This window comes from Rhea pennata, chromosome 11 (assembly GCF_028389875.1).
Source record: "Rhea pennata isolate bPtePen1 chromosome 11, bPtePen1.pri, whole genome shotgun sequence".
NCBI classification, from domain to species: domain Eukaryota; kingdom Metazoa; phylum Chordata; class Aves; order Rheiformes; family Rheidae; genus Rhea; species Rhea pennata.
Genome location: NC_084673.1, coordinates 16617430 through 16636491, shown reverse-complemented (window position 1 = coordinate 16636491; position 19062 = coordinate 16617430). Strand labels below are relative to the sequence as shown.

General features: G+C 45.2%; 4 protein-coding genes across 4 annotated transcripts; 2 read left to right on the top strand and 2 right to left on the bottom strand.

Moving 5' to 3' along the window:
• Positions 1-269: 269 nt before the first annotated feature.
• Positions 270-4338, top strand: NKAP (NFKB activating protein; the record flags this gene model as incomplete). Its single annotated transcript, XM_062584669.1, has 9 exons — positions 270-478; positions 622-702; positions 1103-1176; positions 1396-1509; positions 1940-1985; positions 2396-2511; positions 2663-2738; positions 3248-3397; positions 4055-4338. Coding segments are annotated over 9 exons (1041 nt in total), but the record flags the coding sequence as incomplete, so codon positions are not given.
• A 1249-nt stretch (positions 4339-5587) lies between these two features.
• Positions 5588-7552, bottom strand: AKAP14 (A-kinase anchoring protein 14). The gene is made up of 5 exons (XM_062585046.1): positions 7447-7552; positions 7271-7362; positions 6895-7077; positions 6094-6146; positions 5588-5750 (listed from the first exon to the last, which is right to left on the bottom strand). The coding sequence occupies exons 1-5, from the start codon at positions 7550-7552 to the stop codon at positions 5666-5668; spliced, it is 519 nt and encodes a 172-aa protein (XP_062441030.1). The 3' UTR covers positions 5588-5665.
• A 1405-nt stretch (positions 7553-8957) lies between these two features.
• Positions 8958-10566, bottom strand: NDUFA1 (NADH:ubiquinone oxidoreductase subunit A1). The gene is made up of 3 exons (XM_062584670.1): positions 10402-10566; positions 9285-9374; positions 8958-9051 (listed from the first exon to the last, which is right to left on the bottom strand). Exons 1-3 carry the CDS (start codon positions 10501-10503, stop codon positions 9031-9033), a joined length of 213 nt encoding a protein of 70 aa, XP_062440654.1. The 5' UTR covers positions 10504-10566; the 3' UTR covers positions 8958-9030.
• Positions 10567-10723: 157 nt separating this feature from the next.
• UPF3B (UPF3B regulator of nonsense mediated mRNA decay) lies at positions 10724-19040 on the top strand. Its single transcript, XM_062584816.1, has 10 exons — positions 10724-10945; positions 11093-11199; positions 11277-11383; positions 12860-12958; positions 13336-13446; positions 14164-14207; positions 15215-15403; positions 15897-16048; positions 16766-17078; positions 17951-19040. The coding sequence occupies exons 1-10, from the start codon at positions 10772-10774 to the stop codon at positions 18095-18097; spliced, it is 1443 nt and encodes a 480-aa protein (XP_062440800.1). The 5' UTR covers positions 10724-10771; the 3' UTR covers positions 18098-19040.
• Positions 19041-19062: the final 22 nt, after the last annotated feature.

The window sequence follows — 19062 nt, the reverse complement described above, 5'->3', positions numbered from 1 at the left end:
GCACGCGGCCCTGGCCCCGCCCCCGCCCGGCCCCGCCCCCGCCCGGCCCCGCCCCCGCCCGGCCCTGGCCCCGCCCCGCCCCGCCGGCCCCGCCCCGCCCCGCCGGAAGCCGGAAGCGGCCGGGGCCCCGCGGCGCCGCCATGGCGCCCGTGTCGCGCTCCCGCAGCCCGCCCGAGTCGCCGGCGTCGCGGCGCCGCCGCAGCGGCAGCCGCGGCTCCTCCGCCAGCCCGTCGCTGCCGCGGGCGAGCCGGGCGCCGCGGGCCGCCAGCCCCGAGCGGCGCGGCCGCCGCTCCCGGTCCCGGTCCCGCGAGCGCGGCGGCCCCAAGCGCGCGGGCCCGCGGCGGAGCCGCAGCTGGTCGCGCTCCCGCGAGCGCAGCCCCGGCGGGCCGCGCGCCGCCGCCCACCACGGCCACCACCACGGCGGCAAGGCCTGGCCCGACTACTACGAGAAGGAGAAGGAGGAGATCCTGCGGCAGAGGCGAGCGCCCCGCGGGCCCCGGGCCCCCCCCCGGCCGGGCCGCCGGCCGCTCCCCGCTTCCTCTCCCTGACGAGCGGGGCTGAGGCCGGAGAGGCGCCAAACGGTGGCAGCTCGGGCTCCAGCGACGGTGTTTTCCTTTACAGGAGGCTGAACGAGAGGGAGAGGATCGGAGAGCTCGGGGCGCCCGAGGTCTGGGGGCTCTCGCCAAAGGTTCCTGACCCGGAGTAAGGGCTGGTCTTGGTTCTTCCCCTCCTCTTCCTCTGATACTGGCTGTACCTCAAGTTAACTTGCAACACTGTCTCATCCCCACACTACTCTTTTCCACACTTCATGTTGTGTCAGAAGGTCACTTCTGAGTTGTCATAACCAGATTATGAATTCTTCTAAATAATTCTAACGTAATGACTATGTAAGATTTAAGCATATTGCTAACCAGGTGAACTCCCCTTTGTGCTGTGATTCGCAAAGCAGTTCTCAAGCTACGGATTGGCTATTTAATAGTTAATTGCAAATATTGACTCAAAATATGTGCAAGCATGTGTTTGTCAGTTATGTATATCTGACCTTGAATTACTAAATATTATAAAATATGTTTTGAATAATAAGCTTCTTATTTTTACTCAGTTCTGATGAACATACTCCTGTAGAAGATGAAGAGGCAAAATCTAAGAGTAGTTCTTCGGATTCCAGTTCAGAAGGTATTTAGTTTTGCCTGCACAGCTTTTTTTTCAAAACTTGGAGGTCCCTAAAACTGCTGTCTGCTGTTGTGACTTGCAAGGATTAACTCACTTTGTTAGGATGAAGTGAGCATGATGGGCTCCATTTCAGATGAGAACGCTGCCATAGTAAGATCTTAAAATACATGTAGAGCAAGATAATCTATATCTCTCTAATGTTGTCTTTTTAAAACATTCTAGAAGAGAAAAAGAAGAAGAAGAAGAAAAGAAAGAAGAAAAAGCAAAAGGCATCCAAAAGAAAACGCAGAAAACATTCTGAGGACAGTGACAGTGAGTCGGAGTCAGACTCTAGTGGTAAGAAAGACAGTTGCTGTTGATCTGCATGGTCTGAGAGCTCCCCTTGCACTCCTCAGAACACAAAGCTTCCAGCTTCTGGTACCTTGAAACTCCAGAGCTTCCGCGTCAGCCATATGCACTTTTCTTTTGCTATCTTAATGGATTTGCAATGTTTTTTCCTTGATGAGTGCTTACAGTCCTACATCAGGAAACAGGATCTCTGTTAGGCACCTCGTGCCATATGACTCACGAGTATATTGAACAATAATGCAAGTAGTTTCCTATTAATATTTTCTCCATAATGTTTGGTACTGAAGCAAATTATGTTCAAGAACCTCTGAACTAAAACATTCTGGTGGAGGCAATGTTTACCTGTTCAGAGTGCAATAAATCAATTTTTGTTCAGATTAGTCATTTCTTTTTAGTGATTTATACTTTAATTTTTCAGAAGAAGATAAGAAGAAAAGCAAAAAGAAGAAAAGGAAGCACAGAAAGTAAGTTTCTGAAATGTTATGTGTAGTTGTACCTGCTTGTCACTAGAGGGTATCACCACTCTCTTGGCAGGCAAAGAGGAAGACTGCATTCTCTTGAAATTAAAACTATAAATACTATCAGTCTTAATGTGACCTATCAGCTTTAAATGTACAGAATCCTGGATCAAAGAGGACTCAGGAAAGCTGGGGAGCCAGCTTTTAATGCTACATGGAAAGCATAACGGTGGATTTATTGTTTTTGTTTTGACATAAGGTATTTCCTATCAAAGGAGAGCAACTTGTATCTATATAATCAATCCTTCCATAGGTGAGATTTGCCTTGAGAAACAAATTAGTTGAGCTTGATTCCTAGTGCTTTCATTCCTCTTAAATTTTTGTGAGCAGCATGTCTGTCTTTGACTTTATCACAGAAAGAAGTATAAGAAAAAGAAAAATAAAAAGAGCAGGAAGGAATCTAGTGATTCAAGTAGTGAAGATTCTGATGATGAAACATTTCAAGGAGAAGATCTCTGGATTGAGAGATCAAGTAGGTTCACATGTCTTTAAAACTTACATTGAAAGTCCTTGGTGCTATTTTCATTAATTTGTTTGCTGGGTGTTGCTGACCTGTGTATCTAATCTGATAACAAAGAATAAAGGGCAAGGTATTAATCTTCCTCACTATTTGGTTGTTGCAGAAAATACAGAAGCTGATAGCCTCATTGGCCCAGAAGCTCCTAAAACACATGCGTCCCAAGATGACAGACCTCTTAAGTGAGTAGCCAGTTCTGATATTACTTAGATCAAATCAGGTAAATCAGCCATGAAGATTTCTGTCCAAAGGGACTGTTACAATAATATGACATGTATCATAGAAAGGTGCTGTACCAGAAATTTAAAGACAGAAGAGTTAGTGATACTAGTCTTTACCTTGACCTGAATTCAGCTAAAAGAGTCTGTTTTACACTTTTTAGCCTTAATTCTTGGATAAATTAATTCTTCTTTTCTTTAGTAGGGTACCCATGATACACTTTATTCTAATGCTGTCTATATTCTGACTTTGTACAGCCTTCATTACTGCTAACAAGTTTGATCAAACCAGTAACTTAAGCTGTTGTTACTAGGGATTGCCATGAATCCCTAGCAGCCAGTCTGTGGGAAAGAATTGGGAAATGCTTAAAAGTGTGGCTGTAGCAAGTAGTGAACAGGGAAGTTAGATATTTTAGCTCAGGCTTTCTCTCCCTCTTTGAAACTGATTAAAATACTTCCTTTTTTTTTTAAAGCTATGGACATGCCCTGCTGCCTGGTGAAGGCGCAGCAATGGCAGAGTATGTAAAAGCAGGGAAACGTATACCCCGGAGAGGTGAAATCGGTTTGACCAGTGAAGAGATTGCATCGTTTGAGAGCTCTGGCTATGTAATGAGCGGTAGCAGGTATGGTTTTCATGATGATAATGGTTCAGTGAATTCAGTAATGTTTCTGAAACTGCTTCCTCTGTTAGACAGTGGAAAAACTGCTTCCAAACTCTAGCTGAAAGTACAGACAAAAAGGTGCTCTGGGTTTTTGCAATAATCTGTGCTAAACTCCCTATTGCTACAGCTATATGGTGAGTTTGTTAAAGGTGCTAAATTAAAGGTTTGTTAAAGAGTGCTTTTTTAAAAAAAAAAAACAAAAAACAGCTAACCCAAGTTCTAATTACATTGTATTTCCAAGAGAAATGCTGCTCAAGTCAGATGACTCAAAGCCTGTGTCTTTGAGTACAGCAGTGTACAGCAGTGGTGATGTGCTGGCTCTTCAGTGAGACAAATCAAAATGCCAGAGATTGGCCGTGCTTTTTCCATGTTCACTTATGTTTTGGAGAGCCAACAGCTAGCATCTTTGGGGCAGAAGGGGCTCCCTCCTGACTACCTGAGGGCAGACACCTCAGAAATCAGTTTCTAACTACCATACTCCTTCCTGAAGAGGCTTGTGTGCAGTGATTAGCTATCTTCCTTATAAGCTGAAAACGTTTGGGTCAGTTGTTGGATTGATGCAGAGGGGGCCTTGAATCCCTCTGCCCATACTGAGGAACACAATGTTCTCCTCCACAGACATCGCCGAATGGAAGCTGTGCGTCTGCGTAAAGAGAACCAGATTTACAGCGCAGATGAGAAGAGAGCTCTGGCATCCTTCAACCAGGAGGAGAGAAGGAAACGAGAGAATAAGATCCTTGCCAGCTTTCGAGAGATGGTCTATAGGAAGACTAAGGGCAAAGAAGACAAATAATTATTTTTTGAACTATACAGCTTGGATTCTAGCAAGGAGCAGCTAACCTGTTCCAGTCGTGATTTGAAAACAGCTGCAAGTGCTGCAGTGCCTTTCACCCAATGGGGCCAAGCCTCAGGAATGGATTACTTGTACCAAGGAAACAGTTATCTTTATCAGATTTTCTTGAGCAGTTTGTTCACCGTCTCCAGAGAATCCCTGTAAAGTGAAAGGCTGCAAGGCTCAGGAACAGGCAGGGAAGGTTTAAGGTCAGAATGCTCTGTGTTTGCTTTGAATTGGACATGCAGAAGGATGCCATGGGAGGTTTTTTACCTGCTGCTGATACGTGCTATTTTCCATTTATTTTGACTAATAAGCATAGACTGGCCATCACAAACAAGCTACTAGTAATAATAGTAGCAGTTAAGGAATTCCTGTATAGGCTTCAAGACTGTCCACTTATGTATTTTTTTCATTAAGTCCTTTACAGTTTTTTCTCAAAACAGATGAGTCGTTTTGTGGTTCCAAATATGTTTGTAAATAGAAATGAGTTTGTAATTTAATACAGACTAGCTTCAATTGCTTTAAAGCAAGCAGACTGCAATTGGGGTATAAAATTACAGTAGTAATGGCAGGGTCTGATCTAGAATCTACCAGAGCCTATGCTGAAGAACTAAGTTGCTTGCTTCTTTTTCTACTATGTTATACATAGGTATCGGAGCAGTGGGCTGCAGTGACTGGAACCCCTGGATGTACGCAGGTGGTAACAAGGATGTATCAACTTATTTTAATTTTGTTATTTTGTCTATTGAAGTGCTCTAGATTAAAACCTCGTTTTAACTCTTGTAGTACTTAAAATTGGTCTTTTTCAGTAGTATTACACAGCTTCTTTTAAACTCTGTTCCTGGAGACCTACTCCACTTAATGCTTATGTGACTGTTATCTTTGAGTGAACTGCATATTCTCAAAAAGTAACTCCCTCTGACTTTCTTCAAATGCTTTAAAAAAAATTTTTTTTGTTGAGATTTTTTTTTCAGTCCAGATCTCAGTGTTGTAATTTTAGCATTTTAGAGCAAACATACTGTATTTTTGTATTTAAAAGAAAAAATGAAAAACCCTAGGACATTTATGATGATTGTCTTGGAGTTCTGCAAACCTGGTTCTGACAAACAGCAAGTCCAGCCCAGCTGCCTCTTCATGTTTGCACTCTATAGAACCTGGTGCTGTCTTGTCTCACCTGACCATACCTGCAAGGGACTGCCATGTAAAAGCAGCCACCAGGTCGGGCCTTCGTTGATTTTTTGTTAATTTGCCACAGATTTAATGCTTGTTATGTATCCATGCAGCTAGAAAAACTCTTAAGGAAGCAAGTGCCATGCTTTCTTTTTAATGTGTATTTCATTATCCATAAAATACTGATAGATATCACATTGGTGACGGTGAGTTAGAGCTGTTCCTTAGAAAGTAAGGCTTTCCATGAGGATGATTTTATTTTCAATGATGTCCTTAAGCCATTTTTCTCTAAATCGACACTGTTCTGGCCTGGGGGAGGGAATAATAATAGAGTAAATGGTAAGAACACTATTGAATTCAAGCTTCTAGACCTGCATAAATCCAATGCAAATTCATTATGTAGAAGGCAAGTGCTCATGGGGTGGCTGTCAATCCTATGGTTGGAGTAAAGCTAGTAATAGGTTTTGCTTAGCAAAGTTTAGATTAGAAGCTCAGAATCTTGCTAAGCAAGATTTTGATTATGAACCTCTGTCGTAAACATTTTATTTACATCAAGCTCCCTGGGTGGTTTTTTTTTTTTTTTTTTTTTGGCATGGGGAAGCTTGCTAGAACTCCTGAGTCATGTCAGTGATGGAATAGAATTAATATGTACCTGTGAATCAGCCTGCTCGATTCCAGAATGAAGAATACCTCCACAGGCAAGGTCTGCAAGAGAAGGACAGGGCAGAGTTCACACGTTGAACTACAGGACCTCAAAAAGCAGACATTTAAATTGGGTGAGAACTCCTATTCACTTCTTAAGAAACTATCTGTGTATTTGTGCAACACTTCTGATAAAGGTTGGAATAGTTTTGTTTTAAAGCATCTGTGAATATTCTGATATGAAGAGAATGCTACAACCTTAATAGTTTATTCTAGGATGTGATTTATGAACCAGTGGCTGTGAGACTGCTACTCAGGGAATCATAGCCAGTAAGTAGAAAAACTAAGGTTCAGTATGACCAAGTGTCAATTCTGGAGGAAAAAAAAATGCTTACAATTTTTACTTTCCCCTGGAGCTGCAAAATATTGTTGCACAGATGAATATTGGAACTCTGGATGCATAGACTGTATGACTAATTATTTCAGTAGCAAGTGCAGTAGAAACTTAAGCAAAAGTGAAAAGGAGGAGATATCTGTAGGATAGGATGTCTTGTGCATTAGTATTCCCAAGGCTTTTCTGGAGCATAACACTACATATGCTTGGTAATAGAGGCAAAGATTTGAAACATCAATGTGAACTTGATGATAAAATTAGTCCCTTTGGAGTATAGTTATGGACTTTAACTCTCAATGTCAACTGCTATGGGCTACAACTGCTGAAATTATTGCTTTCTATGATTCAAGGTAAGTGAAACAGGAGTTTTACTATTGTACCTTGGAGGATTGCTGTGTGCCATTTCTGAATACTTACAGCTGGTTTGATTTTGGAGACCTCTATAATGAAATAGATGCTTGCTGTGGCTCGTGGGATAGGTTTTCTGCGTGTTGGGACGCTCCAGCAAACTCTGTAGTGGTACCTCTTGCTATACTTCAGTTCCTCTTCCTGGAGAAATTCCAGATAGTGAAGCCAGCTCTCATGAAACTCCCATGTCTGCTGAACACATATCACACAGTAAGATTCCTTCTCTCTAGCAGAGAGCACTTCAGGGAGTTGCTAAAAACAATTTGAGTTGCTCTCATGTAATTTTTCACATTAATCAACGGTGAGAGGGTGTGATCTAACTGAAGTTTTCGAAAGGTTCATATTTATAGCTGCAGTGAAATGAGCAGATGGAACTATTACTTACAGAAATGTATTCTTCAATCTGCTGCTGTCCTCTCTCCACTGTGAAGTTCTTGCATGTGGTCCACTGAATATTTTTGATTGCATATTCAGCTTCTGAAAACAGATAAAATGCTGAAAAAGCCTTCTGGGAAGGCTCTGACAGATGCCAAGACATTGCAAATAAAGCAAGCTCACTACCTTTTTTTGGCAAACCTAGAAGATGTTCTTTTGCATTGCTTATCACATTTTCAATGAAAACGCGTGCTGCTTCCTTGATGGCAGCATCTTCCTCTCCCTTGTCCATTGTCGTCACCTTTAGAAAGAGAAACACACAGACTGGCTGAGAGAGGGCTGCTCTTCAGAGCTGAGGAAGGGACGTACGGTAGTTCTGATCCTTCCCACAAGCTTTGGGCTGGTCTGGAGAGGGGTGCTGAAACAGCCTGACCAGCAACGGGCCAGGCTGCTCATCTGCTGCTCCCGTGTTTCCTGAACGCAGCTCCCCTCAAATCTGACTTGAGCAGTCTCGCAGCTGCAGAAGATGGTTAGCGCTGTGCGCCGAACGCCCTCCTCGGGAAGCAGCGTCTGGGGATGGTAGTGGGGAGGAGCCCGGCGATGAGGGCGGCCAGCGCGATCTCGGGGCGCTCTGTCAGGGCCCCGGCCGCGCCGCGGCGTTCGTCCTTCCCTAGCGGTCTGTGCAGCGCAGGCGTCCCGCGGCCCTCCCTGCGCCTTCCCTGGGCAAGCAGCGAAGCGCTCGGCTGCCCTTGCCCAGCTCCGCAGGGAGTGTTTGCGCCGGCGCTGCCATGGCAACCCGGATGCCCGGCGTCCGTGGGAGCACCAACACAACTGGCGAGAGCACCCGCCACCGGGCTGGGGGGCCTCTGGGCAGATCCCTCGCCGCAGGGATAGGCTCTCAGAAGGGATATTAGCAGGAAAGCTGATGCGGGATCCTGCCTGTTTTTCTGATTATAACATCTCAAGAATTTGGGAATTAACCCTGCCTTTGGTTTCGTTCTCTGTAAAACCCAGGCTCGGTTCCAGCTGTTGCAGAGGTGCTGTAAGAGAGCTCTGTGCGTGGGACGCAGCCTTGCGGAGGGCAGGTCTAGAGAAAGGCCCGCTGATGCTAACTGAAAGAGGCCGGAGATGTTTTAGCAGCATGTGGGTGCTAACCCCCAGCAGATGCTGTTCCAAGGAGGACAAGAGGACATTACAGTAATTCAGCTACAGGAGTAACTTGGCATAGTATAGATCCTACTCCTCATGGTCTGACAGAGATGCTTACTGCTTGAAGTTACATGGAAGAAGGTAGCGAGACCCATGGGAAGCTGGTTTGGGTTGAGTCCAGCTGACACTCTGGACTCAAAGTGTCCCCAGAGAAGTGTCAGATTTCTCTGTCTCTGCTCAGTGACACAAAGTGTGTCTTCTGGTTCAAGATCAGTGATAGCCCAGTTGGAATCACTTGGTCATAGCCCTGTTGATCAAGGGAGAAATTCAGATGCAAATTTTTGGGTCTGAATTTGCTGTTACTCATATTATGGAAATCTGGAATAATTCTGGTTATTTTTCTGCAGCATTGCTACTTTTTCAATACCTGTACAAGGAATTAGAGGAAGATACTAAGACCTGAGCAGTGTCTACCACCCTACAGCATAGCACAAAGTAAGGCAAGTAATTCTATTCAAAGTTTATGGGCAATACAAATACAAGTTAAATACATGTATTTATCTTTATTAGAGAGTTCGATCATTTTGTAGAGATATAGGAATTCTTCAGACAGCATTCTTCTTAGTCTATGTTCTCCAAACCCTGAAAAACAAACAACACAATATACACAACGCTTCTCATCGGGGGCAAGCATTTCCCTCGCCCCCCTGCCGCGAGGCACATACCGTCCCCCTGGCCACGTATCGCTCCCCGCAAGCCACATGTAATGACCCCGGCCTTCTTTTGCAAGAACGCGTAGCCCAATGCAGTTTTTCAAACTACAGTCCTTAAATGCCTCGGACGCAGCCAGGCGACCCGTGTCCCCGAGCACCTGCCTTGGACACGTAGTACTTGTTGACGCCCGACAGCCGCCTGTCTCTCTCCATCAGGGTCCACTGGAAGGGGTAGCGGGCAATCCTCTTCTCCTGCACACAGGCACGGGGGGGGGGCTGCTAGGTACCGGGAGGAGCCCGTGGGGGGCTGGGGGGTGTCCCGGGGCAAGGGGGCATCGGGGGGAGGGAGGGAGGGGGAGATGTCCTGGGGTCAAGGGAGGATCCGGGGAGGAAGGAGGGGGATCCCGGGGGGAGGGAGGGAAGAGGAGATGTCCTGGGGTCAAGGGAGGATCCCGGGGGGAGGGAGGGAAGAGGAGATGTCCTGGGGTCAAGGGAGGATCCCGGGGGGAGGGAGGGAAGAGGAGATGTCCTGGGGTCAAGGGAGGATCCCGGGGGGAGGGAGGGAGGGGGAGATGTCCTGGGGTTAAGGGAGGATCCGGGGAGGGAAGAGGAGATGTCCCGGGGTCAAGGGAGGATCCCGGGGGGAGGGAGGGAAGAGGAGATGTCCCGGGGTCAAGGGAGGATCCCGGGGGGAGGGAGGGAAGAGGAGATGTCCCGGGGTCAAGGGAGGATCCCGGGGGGAGGGAGGGAAGAGGAGATGTCCCGGGGTCAAGGGAGGATCCCGGGGGAGGGAGGGAAGAGGAGATGTCCCGGGGTCAAGGGAGGATCCCGCGGGGAGGGAGGGAAGAGGAGATGTCCCGGGGTCAAGGGAGGATCCCGGGGAGAGGGAGGGAAGAGGAGATGTCCCGGGGTCAAGGGAGGATCCCGGGGGAGGGAGGGAAGAGGAGATGTCCCGGGGTCAAGGGAGGATCTCGGGGGGAGGGAGGGAAGAGGAGATGTCCCGGGGTCAAGGGAGGATCCCGGGGGAGGGAGGGAAGAGGAGATGTCCCGGGGTCAAGGGAGGATCCCGGGGGAGGGAGGGAAGAGGAGATGTCCCGGGGTCAAGGGAGGATCCCGGGGGGAGGGAGGGAAGAGGAGGTGTCCTGGGGTCAAGGGAGGATCCCGGGGGGAGGGAGGGAAGAGGAGATGTCCCGGGGTCAAGGGAGGATCGGGGGGAAGGCAGGCTCTTGGGGGGGGGGTGTTCCGGGGGCCCCGGGGCGGGGCCCGGCGGAGCGCTGACCTTGCCGCCGTTGCACCTGCGGTGCATGTACATGGTGGAGAGCCCGGGGATGCTGAGGCAGATGCCCATGATGGCCATGCCGGGCAGGATCTCGTACCACATCCCGGCGGCGCCGCGCTCCCCGCCGTCCCCGGCCCCGACCCGCGCCCCGGGACACTCCCGCCCTGCCCCGCGCGCCTCCCCGCCCTGCCCCGCGCGCGCCTTCCCGCCCTGCCCCGCGCCGGCCGCCATTGCTACCGAGGCAAACGGGGGTGTGGGAGGTGGAAGCGGCAGGCGGCGGGCGCGCAGCCGCAGTCGCGGGGGAGGCGGTGGCGGCGACCAATGGGCGCGCGGGGGCGCGGCGCGCTGCCCCGCCGCCGCCGCCGCCGCGATGAAGGAGGACAAGGAAAACACCAGGCCCAAGGAGCGGCGCGGGGCCGCCGCCGGCCCGGGGCTGGGCGCGCCGCCGCCGCCGGGGCCCGCCGCCGGCCCGGACGGCCGCGGGGGCGGCGGCGAGGCCGACCGCCTGGAGCGGCCCAAGGACAAGAAGGAGACGCTGAGCAAGGTGGGGCGGGCGGCGGCGGCGGGCCTGGCGCGGCCGTTGGGCGGGGAGCGGGGCGCGGGGCGCGGGCGGGCCGGGCCGGGCCGGGCCGGTGCGGCCGCCCTGACCGCCCGGCCGCGCCGCGCCGTGCCGCGCCGTGCCGTGCCGCAGGTGGTGATCCGGCGGCTGCCGCCCAGCCTCACCAAGGAGCAGCTGGAGGAGCACCTGCAGCCGCTGCCCGAGCACGACTACTTCGAGTTCTTCGCCAACGACTCCAGGTAGGGCCCCGCCGCCCCGCGGGCCGCGCCCGGCGCCGCGCCAGCCCTGCTTCCCCGCTGATCTTCTCTTCCTGCAGCCTGTACCCTCACATGTTTTCGAGAGCCTATATCAACTTCAAAAACCAGGAGGACATCGTCCTGTTCAGGGACCGCTTCGACGGCTACGTATTCGTCGATCACAAAGGCAAGTGAACCGCGCTGAGCCCTACGCTTGATCGCTGGTGTGCGCGTATGCGGGGCGTTAGCCGGGTTTCAGAGGGACGCGTACGAGCTGCCTAGCGCTCTGCTTGTGGCGTTAGCGTCTTAACTGGCCGCGATGCGGGTATCGCTGTTAGAACTGGTTTCCACATTGCGGAAACAAATCTGTGTTAATCTTCAGCATTATATTGGAGACTTCAGGTAAGCATAGTTAAGACAATGCTGCTAGAAACGTGACAATCATAGTTGTGCTTCTGAAGTCAATAATTTTATCATGCCCTGTCCTGCCTGAGTATAGTCTGAAAAGTGAAAGTGTCCAGACGAATGAAGTTGAGGTTAATGACTCCCAGCTCCTGCAGCTCCCCCCATGTTATACATTCCTAACAATGAGACTCACTTTTTTTTTAGTCCTATTCAGACTTGTTCTACTTCATAAGTGAGCAAGCCATCTTAAAACAGCACATATTTTAGTATGAGCTTGTTTCTTGCAGTCCAAGTTGTGGAAGTGGCCGTTCTGAAGACATTAATCTGTAGGAAACAAATATTTTGTTTAATTCACTTGTTTAAGAACTATGTGCTTAATTACTGCTCATCTTTTCTCTAAACACATATTGGGTGTTCAGTATACCTTATGTTTTTTCATTCGTATTTCAAAACTGTTTACATTGGTAGCACTAAGACTTGCTAGTCTCTCGCTCATAGTCCTTAGAAATTGCATATTTAATAAAAGTCATAAAAGGTGTCATCTTGTTGGCTTCAATAAGCCAAAAATGTCACGCTGAACCTTGTTTCAAGTACACTTGTTTTAGTTTCTTCCATTCAGATGTTTTTGTGATGTAAAGCTCTGCCCACAAAGGATTTCCTTAGTTAGGAGGGTTGCATGGCCAGGTTCTAATAATGCCTAGATTCTCTAAAGCTGCTGGCTTACAGTGTAACAGCACACTGTGTTTCCATACTTTCTCACTGCATTAGACTTGCACAGCTGTAGCTGCAGTCTTCTTGTCAGATGATAACTTGAAAGCCTGCCTGTGATGCATGGATGTTGCATTCTACTGCATTTTGCCAAAAACTGGGATTTGCCTCAGTATCTTTAGCTTAAAATATTCTCTTGTACTTGCCCGATGAATACATAGTCTGTAGGATGAGGATACTCTATGGCACTATACAACTGATTGTTATTGATGATCTTAACTCTTATTACTTCCTTCTTGTGCCTGGTCTGTGAATCTCACAGTTGGTTAAAAGAGTGAGAGAGTTTATTCCATGAAATCTGCTATCTCTAAAATACTTCCTGATAAAACAGCTTTCAAAATGTAAAAAATGTTGTTTATGCTGTCTGAGTAGCCTTTTCTAGTATTGCATATTTCCTATGAGGTTCATCTTCATGTTTTAGAGATGCACATTATGTGCTATTTTATATTCCCTTCGTCTATAACTTATTTTTTCCCTCTCTTTTTGACAGGTCAGGAATATGCTGCCATAGTAGAGTTTGCACCTTTCCAAAAAGCTGCAAAAAAGAAGAGTAAGAAAAAGGATGCCAAAACTGGGACTATCGAAGATGGTATAACAGCTAGCTAGTTTGTTTGTGTTAGAGTGCGTGCACAGAGACTTGATAGGCCATGTCCTAACAATAGTTTGAATGTAATGTTTTTGCTGTGGTACTAAAGCATTTCAATAGAATATCTGCTTAATTATATATGAAGCTTATTAGCTGTGCTTTCCCAGTTGCAATATAACCAATCTGTTAAATGTTATTCTCCAAGATAAACATGATGCAGCAACTCATTTGAGGATTATGTTGTTTATATGTTGCCTTTTCATAAGTTGAAAGCTTATGCAAATTTTTGGCTCTACTGGAAGCTTGTACAATGTGAATCCTTTTTTCATGCTATAGCACATCTTTCTGGCTTTTTTTTTTTTTTTTTTTTTTTTTTGTAGATCCTGAGTACAAGAAGTTTCTGGAAAGTTACAGTGCAGATGATGAAAAATTAACCTCAACTCCTGAAACTTTGTTGGAGGAAATAGAGGCAAGAAACAAAGAGCTAATAGGTATGGAAACTTGTGTACTATAGTTAGGTTTTTCCCAGAGCACAAAGAGAAATTTTTGTAGTATGATTTCAAATTATGTTTTCAGGACTTCATACAGAAGAATGCATATTCCTCAAAGTTCGATATTTGATATTGTTAAACCTTTAGACTAATATTACTCCGTATTCTTTATTTTGCCTCCCGTGCTCTCCCATTCCTTTCTTGGTTTAAATTTGTTATGGTATTCTTCTCTCCTGTTTCAAACTTGAATAGTTGTTAGCCAGACTAGGCCATGCAGTGGCTCCTTTTCCATGATAGCACTGATACTTAATACAAAATGCTGTGGGCAGCAAAATTGCATACAGGCAGAAGTTAAACTGTATTTTGACTGGCTAAAATAGATGAGAATATTCTTTTTAAGCACGTAAAAGGTATCTGTTTCAAAGAGAGGAAAGCTAAGAAAAGCATAATGCAGACTGACTGTTCCTTTACACATAGATGTACTGGATACCATAATAGCACCCTAAATAAATGGAATTTAGCATTATGGAATGCTAATTGTTACCATCATTTCTAGATGGGATTGGAATACTTGCTTTATTGCCCTATTGCTGGTTGTGTGAGGAGATAGGACAGATAATCTCATAAAGCCGTTTCATTTCATGTAAGGGTTTAGCTCTAGGTATTACAGTACTGAGTAAGACAAAATATTAACATTTGTTTTCATGTATCCTTTAGCTAAAAAGACTACTCCCTTACTGAACTTCCTGAAAAATAAACAGGTGAGATTTTTCTCTAGAATCTTCTTGTTACTTATACGTGCAATAATTTGCTCATATAGAGCATGGGTTAGGTATATTGTAGCTTGTATATTGATATGTTTCTGCTTTTCTTTTTGAAGAGATTGTGGACTCTACTGTTAGGCATGGGGGGGGAGGGTTTATTATTTTGTATATTTTTTCTCTAAGCTGTCTCAGTATTCGTATCGTTTCCCTCATTTTTTTCCCTTAAAAACAAAGGTAACTATGAATGTAGAAAGGAAAAATCTACTGCTCTTTACTATTGGATTTAAGAGAATCACAAGATGTTTTGAGCGACAAAATAGACCTTCTATGGTGTGCTTGGTGTTACTTAGAGAAATGTAAAAAATGTACCCTCAGGCTATTCATGAGCCTTAGAATGTTTTTTTGTTTTTTTGGTTTTTTTTGAGGTTTTGACCTAACTTTCTTGTTTAAAAATGTGTATTCACATTTATTAAACTAGTAGAAAAGTGGCCTGAGTTATAGTAATCCAGATGCTTTATGTGCTTTCTGCTCACATCTAGCACCATGCTAGACATCTGTGGCACTGACAAAACAGATTTTGCTTTAATGCTTTCATTTTAATGCAGTTATGGCAGAGATTCTTGTAGATGATCTCTGTTCTTAATCCTTCTCCTAAAACAAGATTATGTTCTAACTTTTAGCAATGGGAAAATCACAGAAGAGGCAGACTTGATTAAAATTAGAATGAGATAGGCTAAGGTTAGTGGGTTTTTTTCTCACTTTCATAAACCTGAGCTTGCACAACCTAAAAAAAAAATGTACTGAAATTGTGCTGGAGTGTGTTCAGGTTCATAACAGTACGTAGAGGCAACAGGACAATTTTTTTAAACAATAGTGGTGATTTTGAGATGGGTTATTTTGTGATGGCATATTGCATCGCTTTGTAGCAGGGTACCCTGTCAGGCTTAAAGGGATAATCTTTAGTATGGGAATATACTATTTCTCTTTTGCTTTTGCGCACACAGAGGCTGAGAGAAGAAAAAAGAGAGGAGAGGAGGAGGAGAGAATTGGAAAGAAAAAGACAAAGGGAAGAAGAAAGAAGAAAATGGAAAGAGGAGGAGAGAAGGAAGAGAAAAGAAGCGGAAAAACTGAAGAAGGTAGACAGATGTCCAGAAAAAGAAAGGGACAGATCAAAAGAAGAGCCAAAGATTAAGGTCTAGAACAGTTCTTTATTATAAGATGTTACGCTCCCTTTTCCTGTTACTTGTATATAAGTATTTCAAAATGTGCTATGAATATTGCTTGAAGAATCACGTGAGTTTGATGTTAGTAAATTGCACTTTTTTTGTAATATTCAGCATTAGGCATTATAAAGGTTTGCATATTGTAGTGCTTCATAGTATTATGTAAAGCTTCTGTCATTTGACTTTTGTACATGCTGTGGAGAACAGAATTATGAATTTACTATGTAATGGAGACTATTTTTAAGCTTTCTAACATGGCCTGTTATAGGAGAAATATCCTAGTCTGCAGTGTGGATTATGCTTACTCATACACTCCAGCTTTTAGAAGTATTAATATTTGCAGTAATTTAATGTTTATTTCTTATTGGATCCTGGTTCCCTTGATTTGATGCAATTTCGGTGTTGTGCCAGACAATATGTGTTAGAGTGAGCTTTTTAGTTGAGACTTCTGTTTTCTTTGTAGCTGCTTAAGAAGCCTGAAAAAGATGAAAAAGACTTGGAGAAAAAGGAAAAATCCAAGAAAGTGGAAAAAGAGACTCTAAGGGAGGAAAAAAGTGCGAGTAGTGCATCTGCCAAACGCTCTGATGGGGAGACAAAAGAAGAGAAGGCAAAAAAGTATTCTAGTACTTGCTATAAATATATATATATATATATTTGTATGTGTAACTTGTTTCCTGAACATGCTGAGGCTCAAGCTGCTCTGCCATGACCATATTTTGAAATTCTTTTCAAATTCTTTTTCTGATACAATGCATGGGGAGTGTTGTCTGTGGCAGTGCACATCCTGTGATAACAAGAAGCTGTGTGAATTTTCTGATACTTCTTCACAAATGGATAAATCTTAATATTTTTGCAGCTCACTGTAGGAGCTTTACAGTGGAAGCCCGGGTGTAGGTGACCTACAGTGGGCTGTGGGCACTACCTTTGCAATTGGAGAATTCTAACTGTGGCATGAGGAAAAGAATACTCCGGTTACTAGTCACTTTAAGTCTTGTGACGGGTTGAAGTGGAAAGTCTAATTCTCAACAGCTCTGTGATCTACTCAAGGCTCAGTTCTGCCTCGTGACAAACAGATGAGGCAGAGAAATTTAGGTGCTTTCCAAAGCTGCAGGAGACTCGGCCAAATCTGTGAGTAGAAGGCTAAGAAGTGCTAGCACCCAGTGTCATCTCTAGTTATCGTGCATGGCTCTGGTTAGGACAGCTTCCTGAAAGCTCCCTAGAACCCAGCAGTTGCTCATCTTCATATTGCAGATTTGCAGTGGTATTACGTTGATCTCCCGGCTCTGTTTGATGAATCTTTTGAGCTTAATTTTCAGTTTTGTTTTCATACAGGTCAGAAGATGAGTGTGTAAAGGACTACAGGGACCGAGATAGAGATTTTGAAAGAGACAAAGAATATGAGCGAGCACAGAGGGAGAAACTGAGACGCCAGGAAGAGGAGCGTCGGAGGCAGAAAGAGCGCTTTGAGAAAGAGAAGGTTTTTAGAAGAAAAGAAGAAGAGATGAAAAAGGAGAGAGACTTGCTCAGAGAAAAGGGGAAGAAAAGTGATCTTACAGACTTTACCAGCAACACAGACAAACCTGAGAAAGTAACCAAAGACGATAAAAAAGAGGATACAATTAAGAGGGATCGTATCAGAAACAAGGTGCTGGTTCTCTTTAATATGTTAATTAATAAGGACCAATTTGTGGGGTTTTAGGATAAACACACCTTAAGGAAAGGACCGTGTGACTTTTCTCTTAAAACCTCTCCTCTCTTTAGTAACAAGCTTTAACATTACTACAAAGTTTGTCCCTTTGACTACTAAACTTGCCAAACTGTTTATTTGCGATAATTTTTTTTACTGTATAGGATTTACGTTGAGATAGCATAGACCAAACTGTAAGCACTCTAGCTCCTTTTTATTTGCTGACTTATACCCATAGCCTGTACCTTAAATTTGTCAGTAGAGCTTGAGTAGTCTCTTGGTGCAGCTCTGATGCTCTGCCTGAAAGTACATCTCTAAATGGCAGAGTGATTGAACAAAATCCTCCAAAACATGCTCTGCTACATGGAGAGTATGTTAGAGGATCTGCCATGTAGAGTCATGGTGTGATGTCCTGAGTTCACTTTTATGCACTTTGCAAATAATGCATTTTTGCAGCATTACTGTAAAAGTTTTCCATGTCACTTAGAAGATATTATTGGATACAAATGATACTCAGACATTTTGAGGAAGCTTTGAAGTAGGCCTCTATTTTGAGAGAGAGTGAACTGAGTTAGTGTCTCAAAAACAAACCTTTCTAAGAATGGTTTCAAATATGTGCAGTACTCTTTGTGGCTTGAACAGGGACATTGCATTGTGACAGAGATGACCTTGGTTCAAGCCAGTTAGTTTCATTGTTGCTGTGGTGAAATAATTTAGCTTAGGACATTTTGAAAAAAATAGGATTTGAGCAGTTTTTAATGTCACTGATGCCACAATAAGTGTGCTGGCGTTAGGGCTATCAGAGTCTAAGTAGTTTTGATTTATTTCAGGATCGTCCAGCAATGCAATTGTACCAACCAGGAGCCCGAAGCCGAAGCAGATTGTGTCAGTATGAAGACAGTGCTGCAAAGCCCACAGATCAGGGAGCAGATAAGAAACCAGAGAGTGAGACCAGTAGTACAAAGGAAGAGGAGTGACTAGCACGCATGCCTTATGTGTTCTGACTGTCTGTGCAGCCAAAGAGCATGTACTACGCAATCCAGAAGTGCCTTCGAAGCGAAGAAGGAACAAAGGAAGAAAAGGGGGCATTGTGCTGTTGGATGTTTCTGGCTAAAGAACCTCAGTTGTAGATTCAGAATTTGAAATGTGTTCTCATTGTATTTTCAGTTTATTGAATTTATTTTCCCAGCAAATAACTACAACAGAGAAGAGAATTTTTGCAAAGCAGAAAGACTTTGTGGCCTTAAGTATGATAATAAATGAGTCATGCAGTCAGGAGGAGATGACACCTGGATCTAAAGCGAGAGCTTTAAAGAAATCATGAGCCAGTATTTGATGCACTTGAGCAGGGCAAGCTTGAAGTTGCACAGATTTAACGTGGGTATTGCTATGTTTTGCCGTGCTCCTGCCTGAAGCAGTGAGAGTTACATTGTATCACCCTAGCACTGAGAGGGATAAGCAGGCTGTGGTTGCTGTGTACCAGTGAACTAGGGCGTCCTCTGTGATTGTGCGAGGAGGAGAATTGCAGCAAATCTTGAAGTAAATGTGGGTAGGCAGAGACCCATCCTCTTGAGAAGTGGTTCTCTGGATGAGGTGATCAAGTTGGAGTGTATGAATAAGCTGGCTAATATTGGATACTTCTTGACAAATTGTCATGTAAAGTCTACCTACACTGAAATGTCTGTTTGATTCAAACGTAGCTGTATTGAGCTGTATTGATTCTTTTCCAGCGTTCTCCCTCGTTCACTCTGGACTGTTTCCTGCCTTCTGCCCTCTCAGTACCCGCTTCACCTTCCCTCATAATCTGGAATGTTGTTTTGCAGCCCAGAAAGAGACTTCACCAATAGCAGCTCCTTTCAGCTAGCGAATTTTAGCCATAGCTCTTTTGTACTAAACCCAATAAACTCGCAAACTCTGGGAGCCGCTGTGAGTCGCTGAGCGC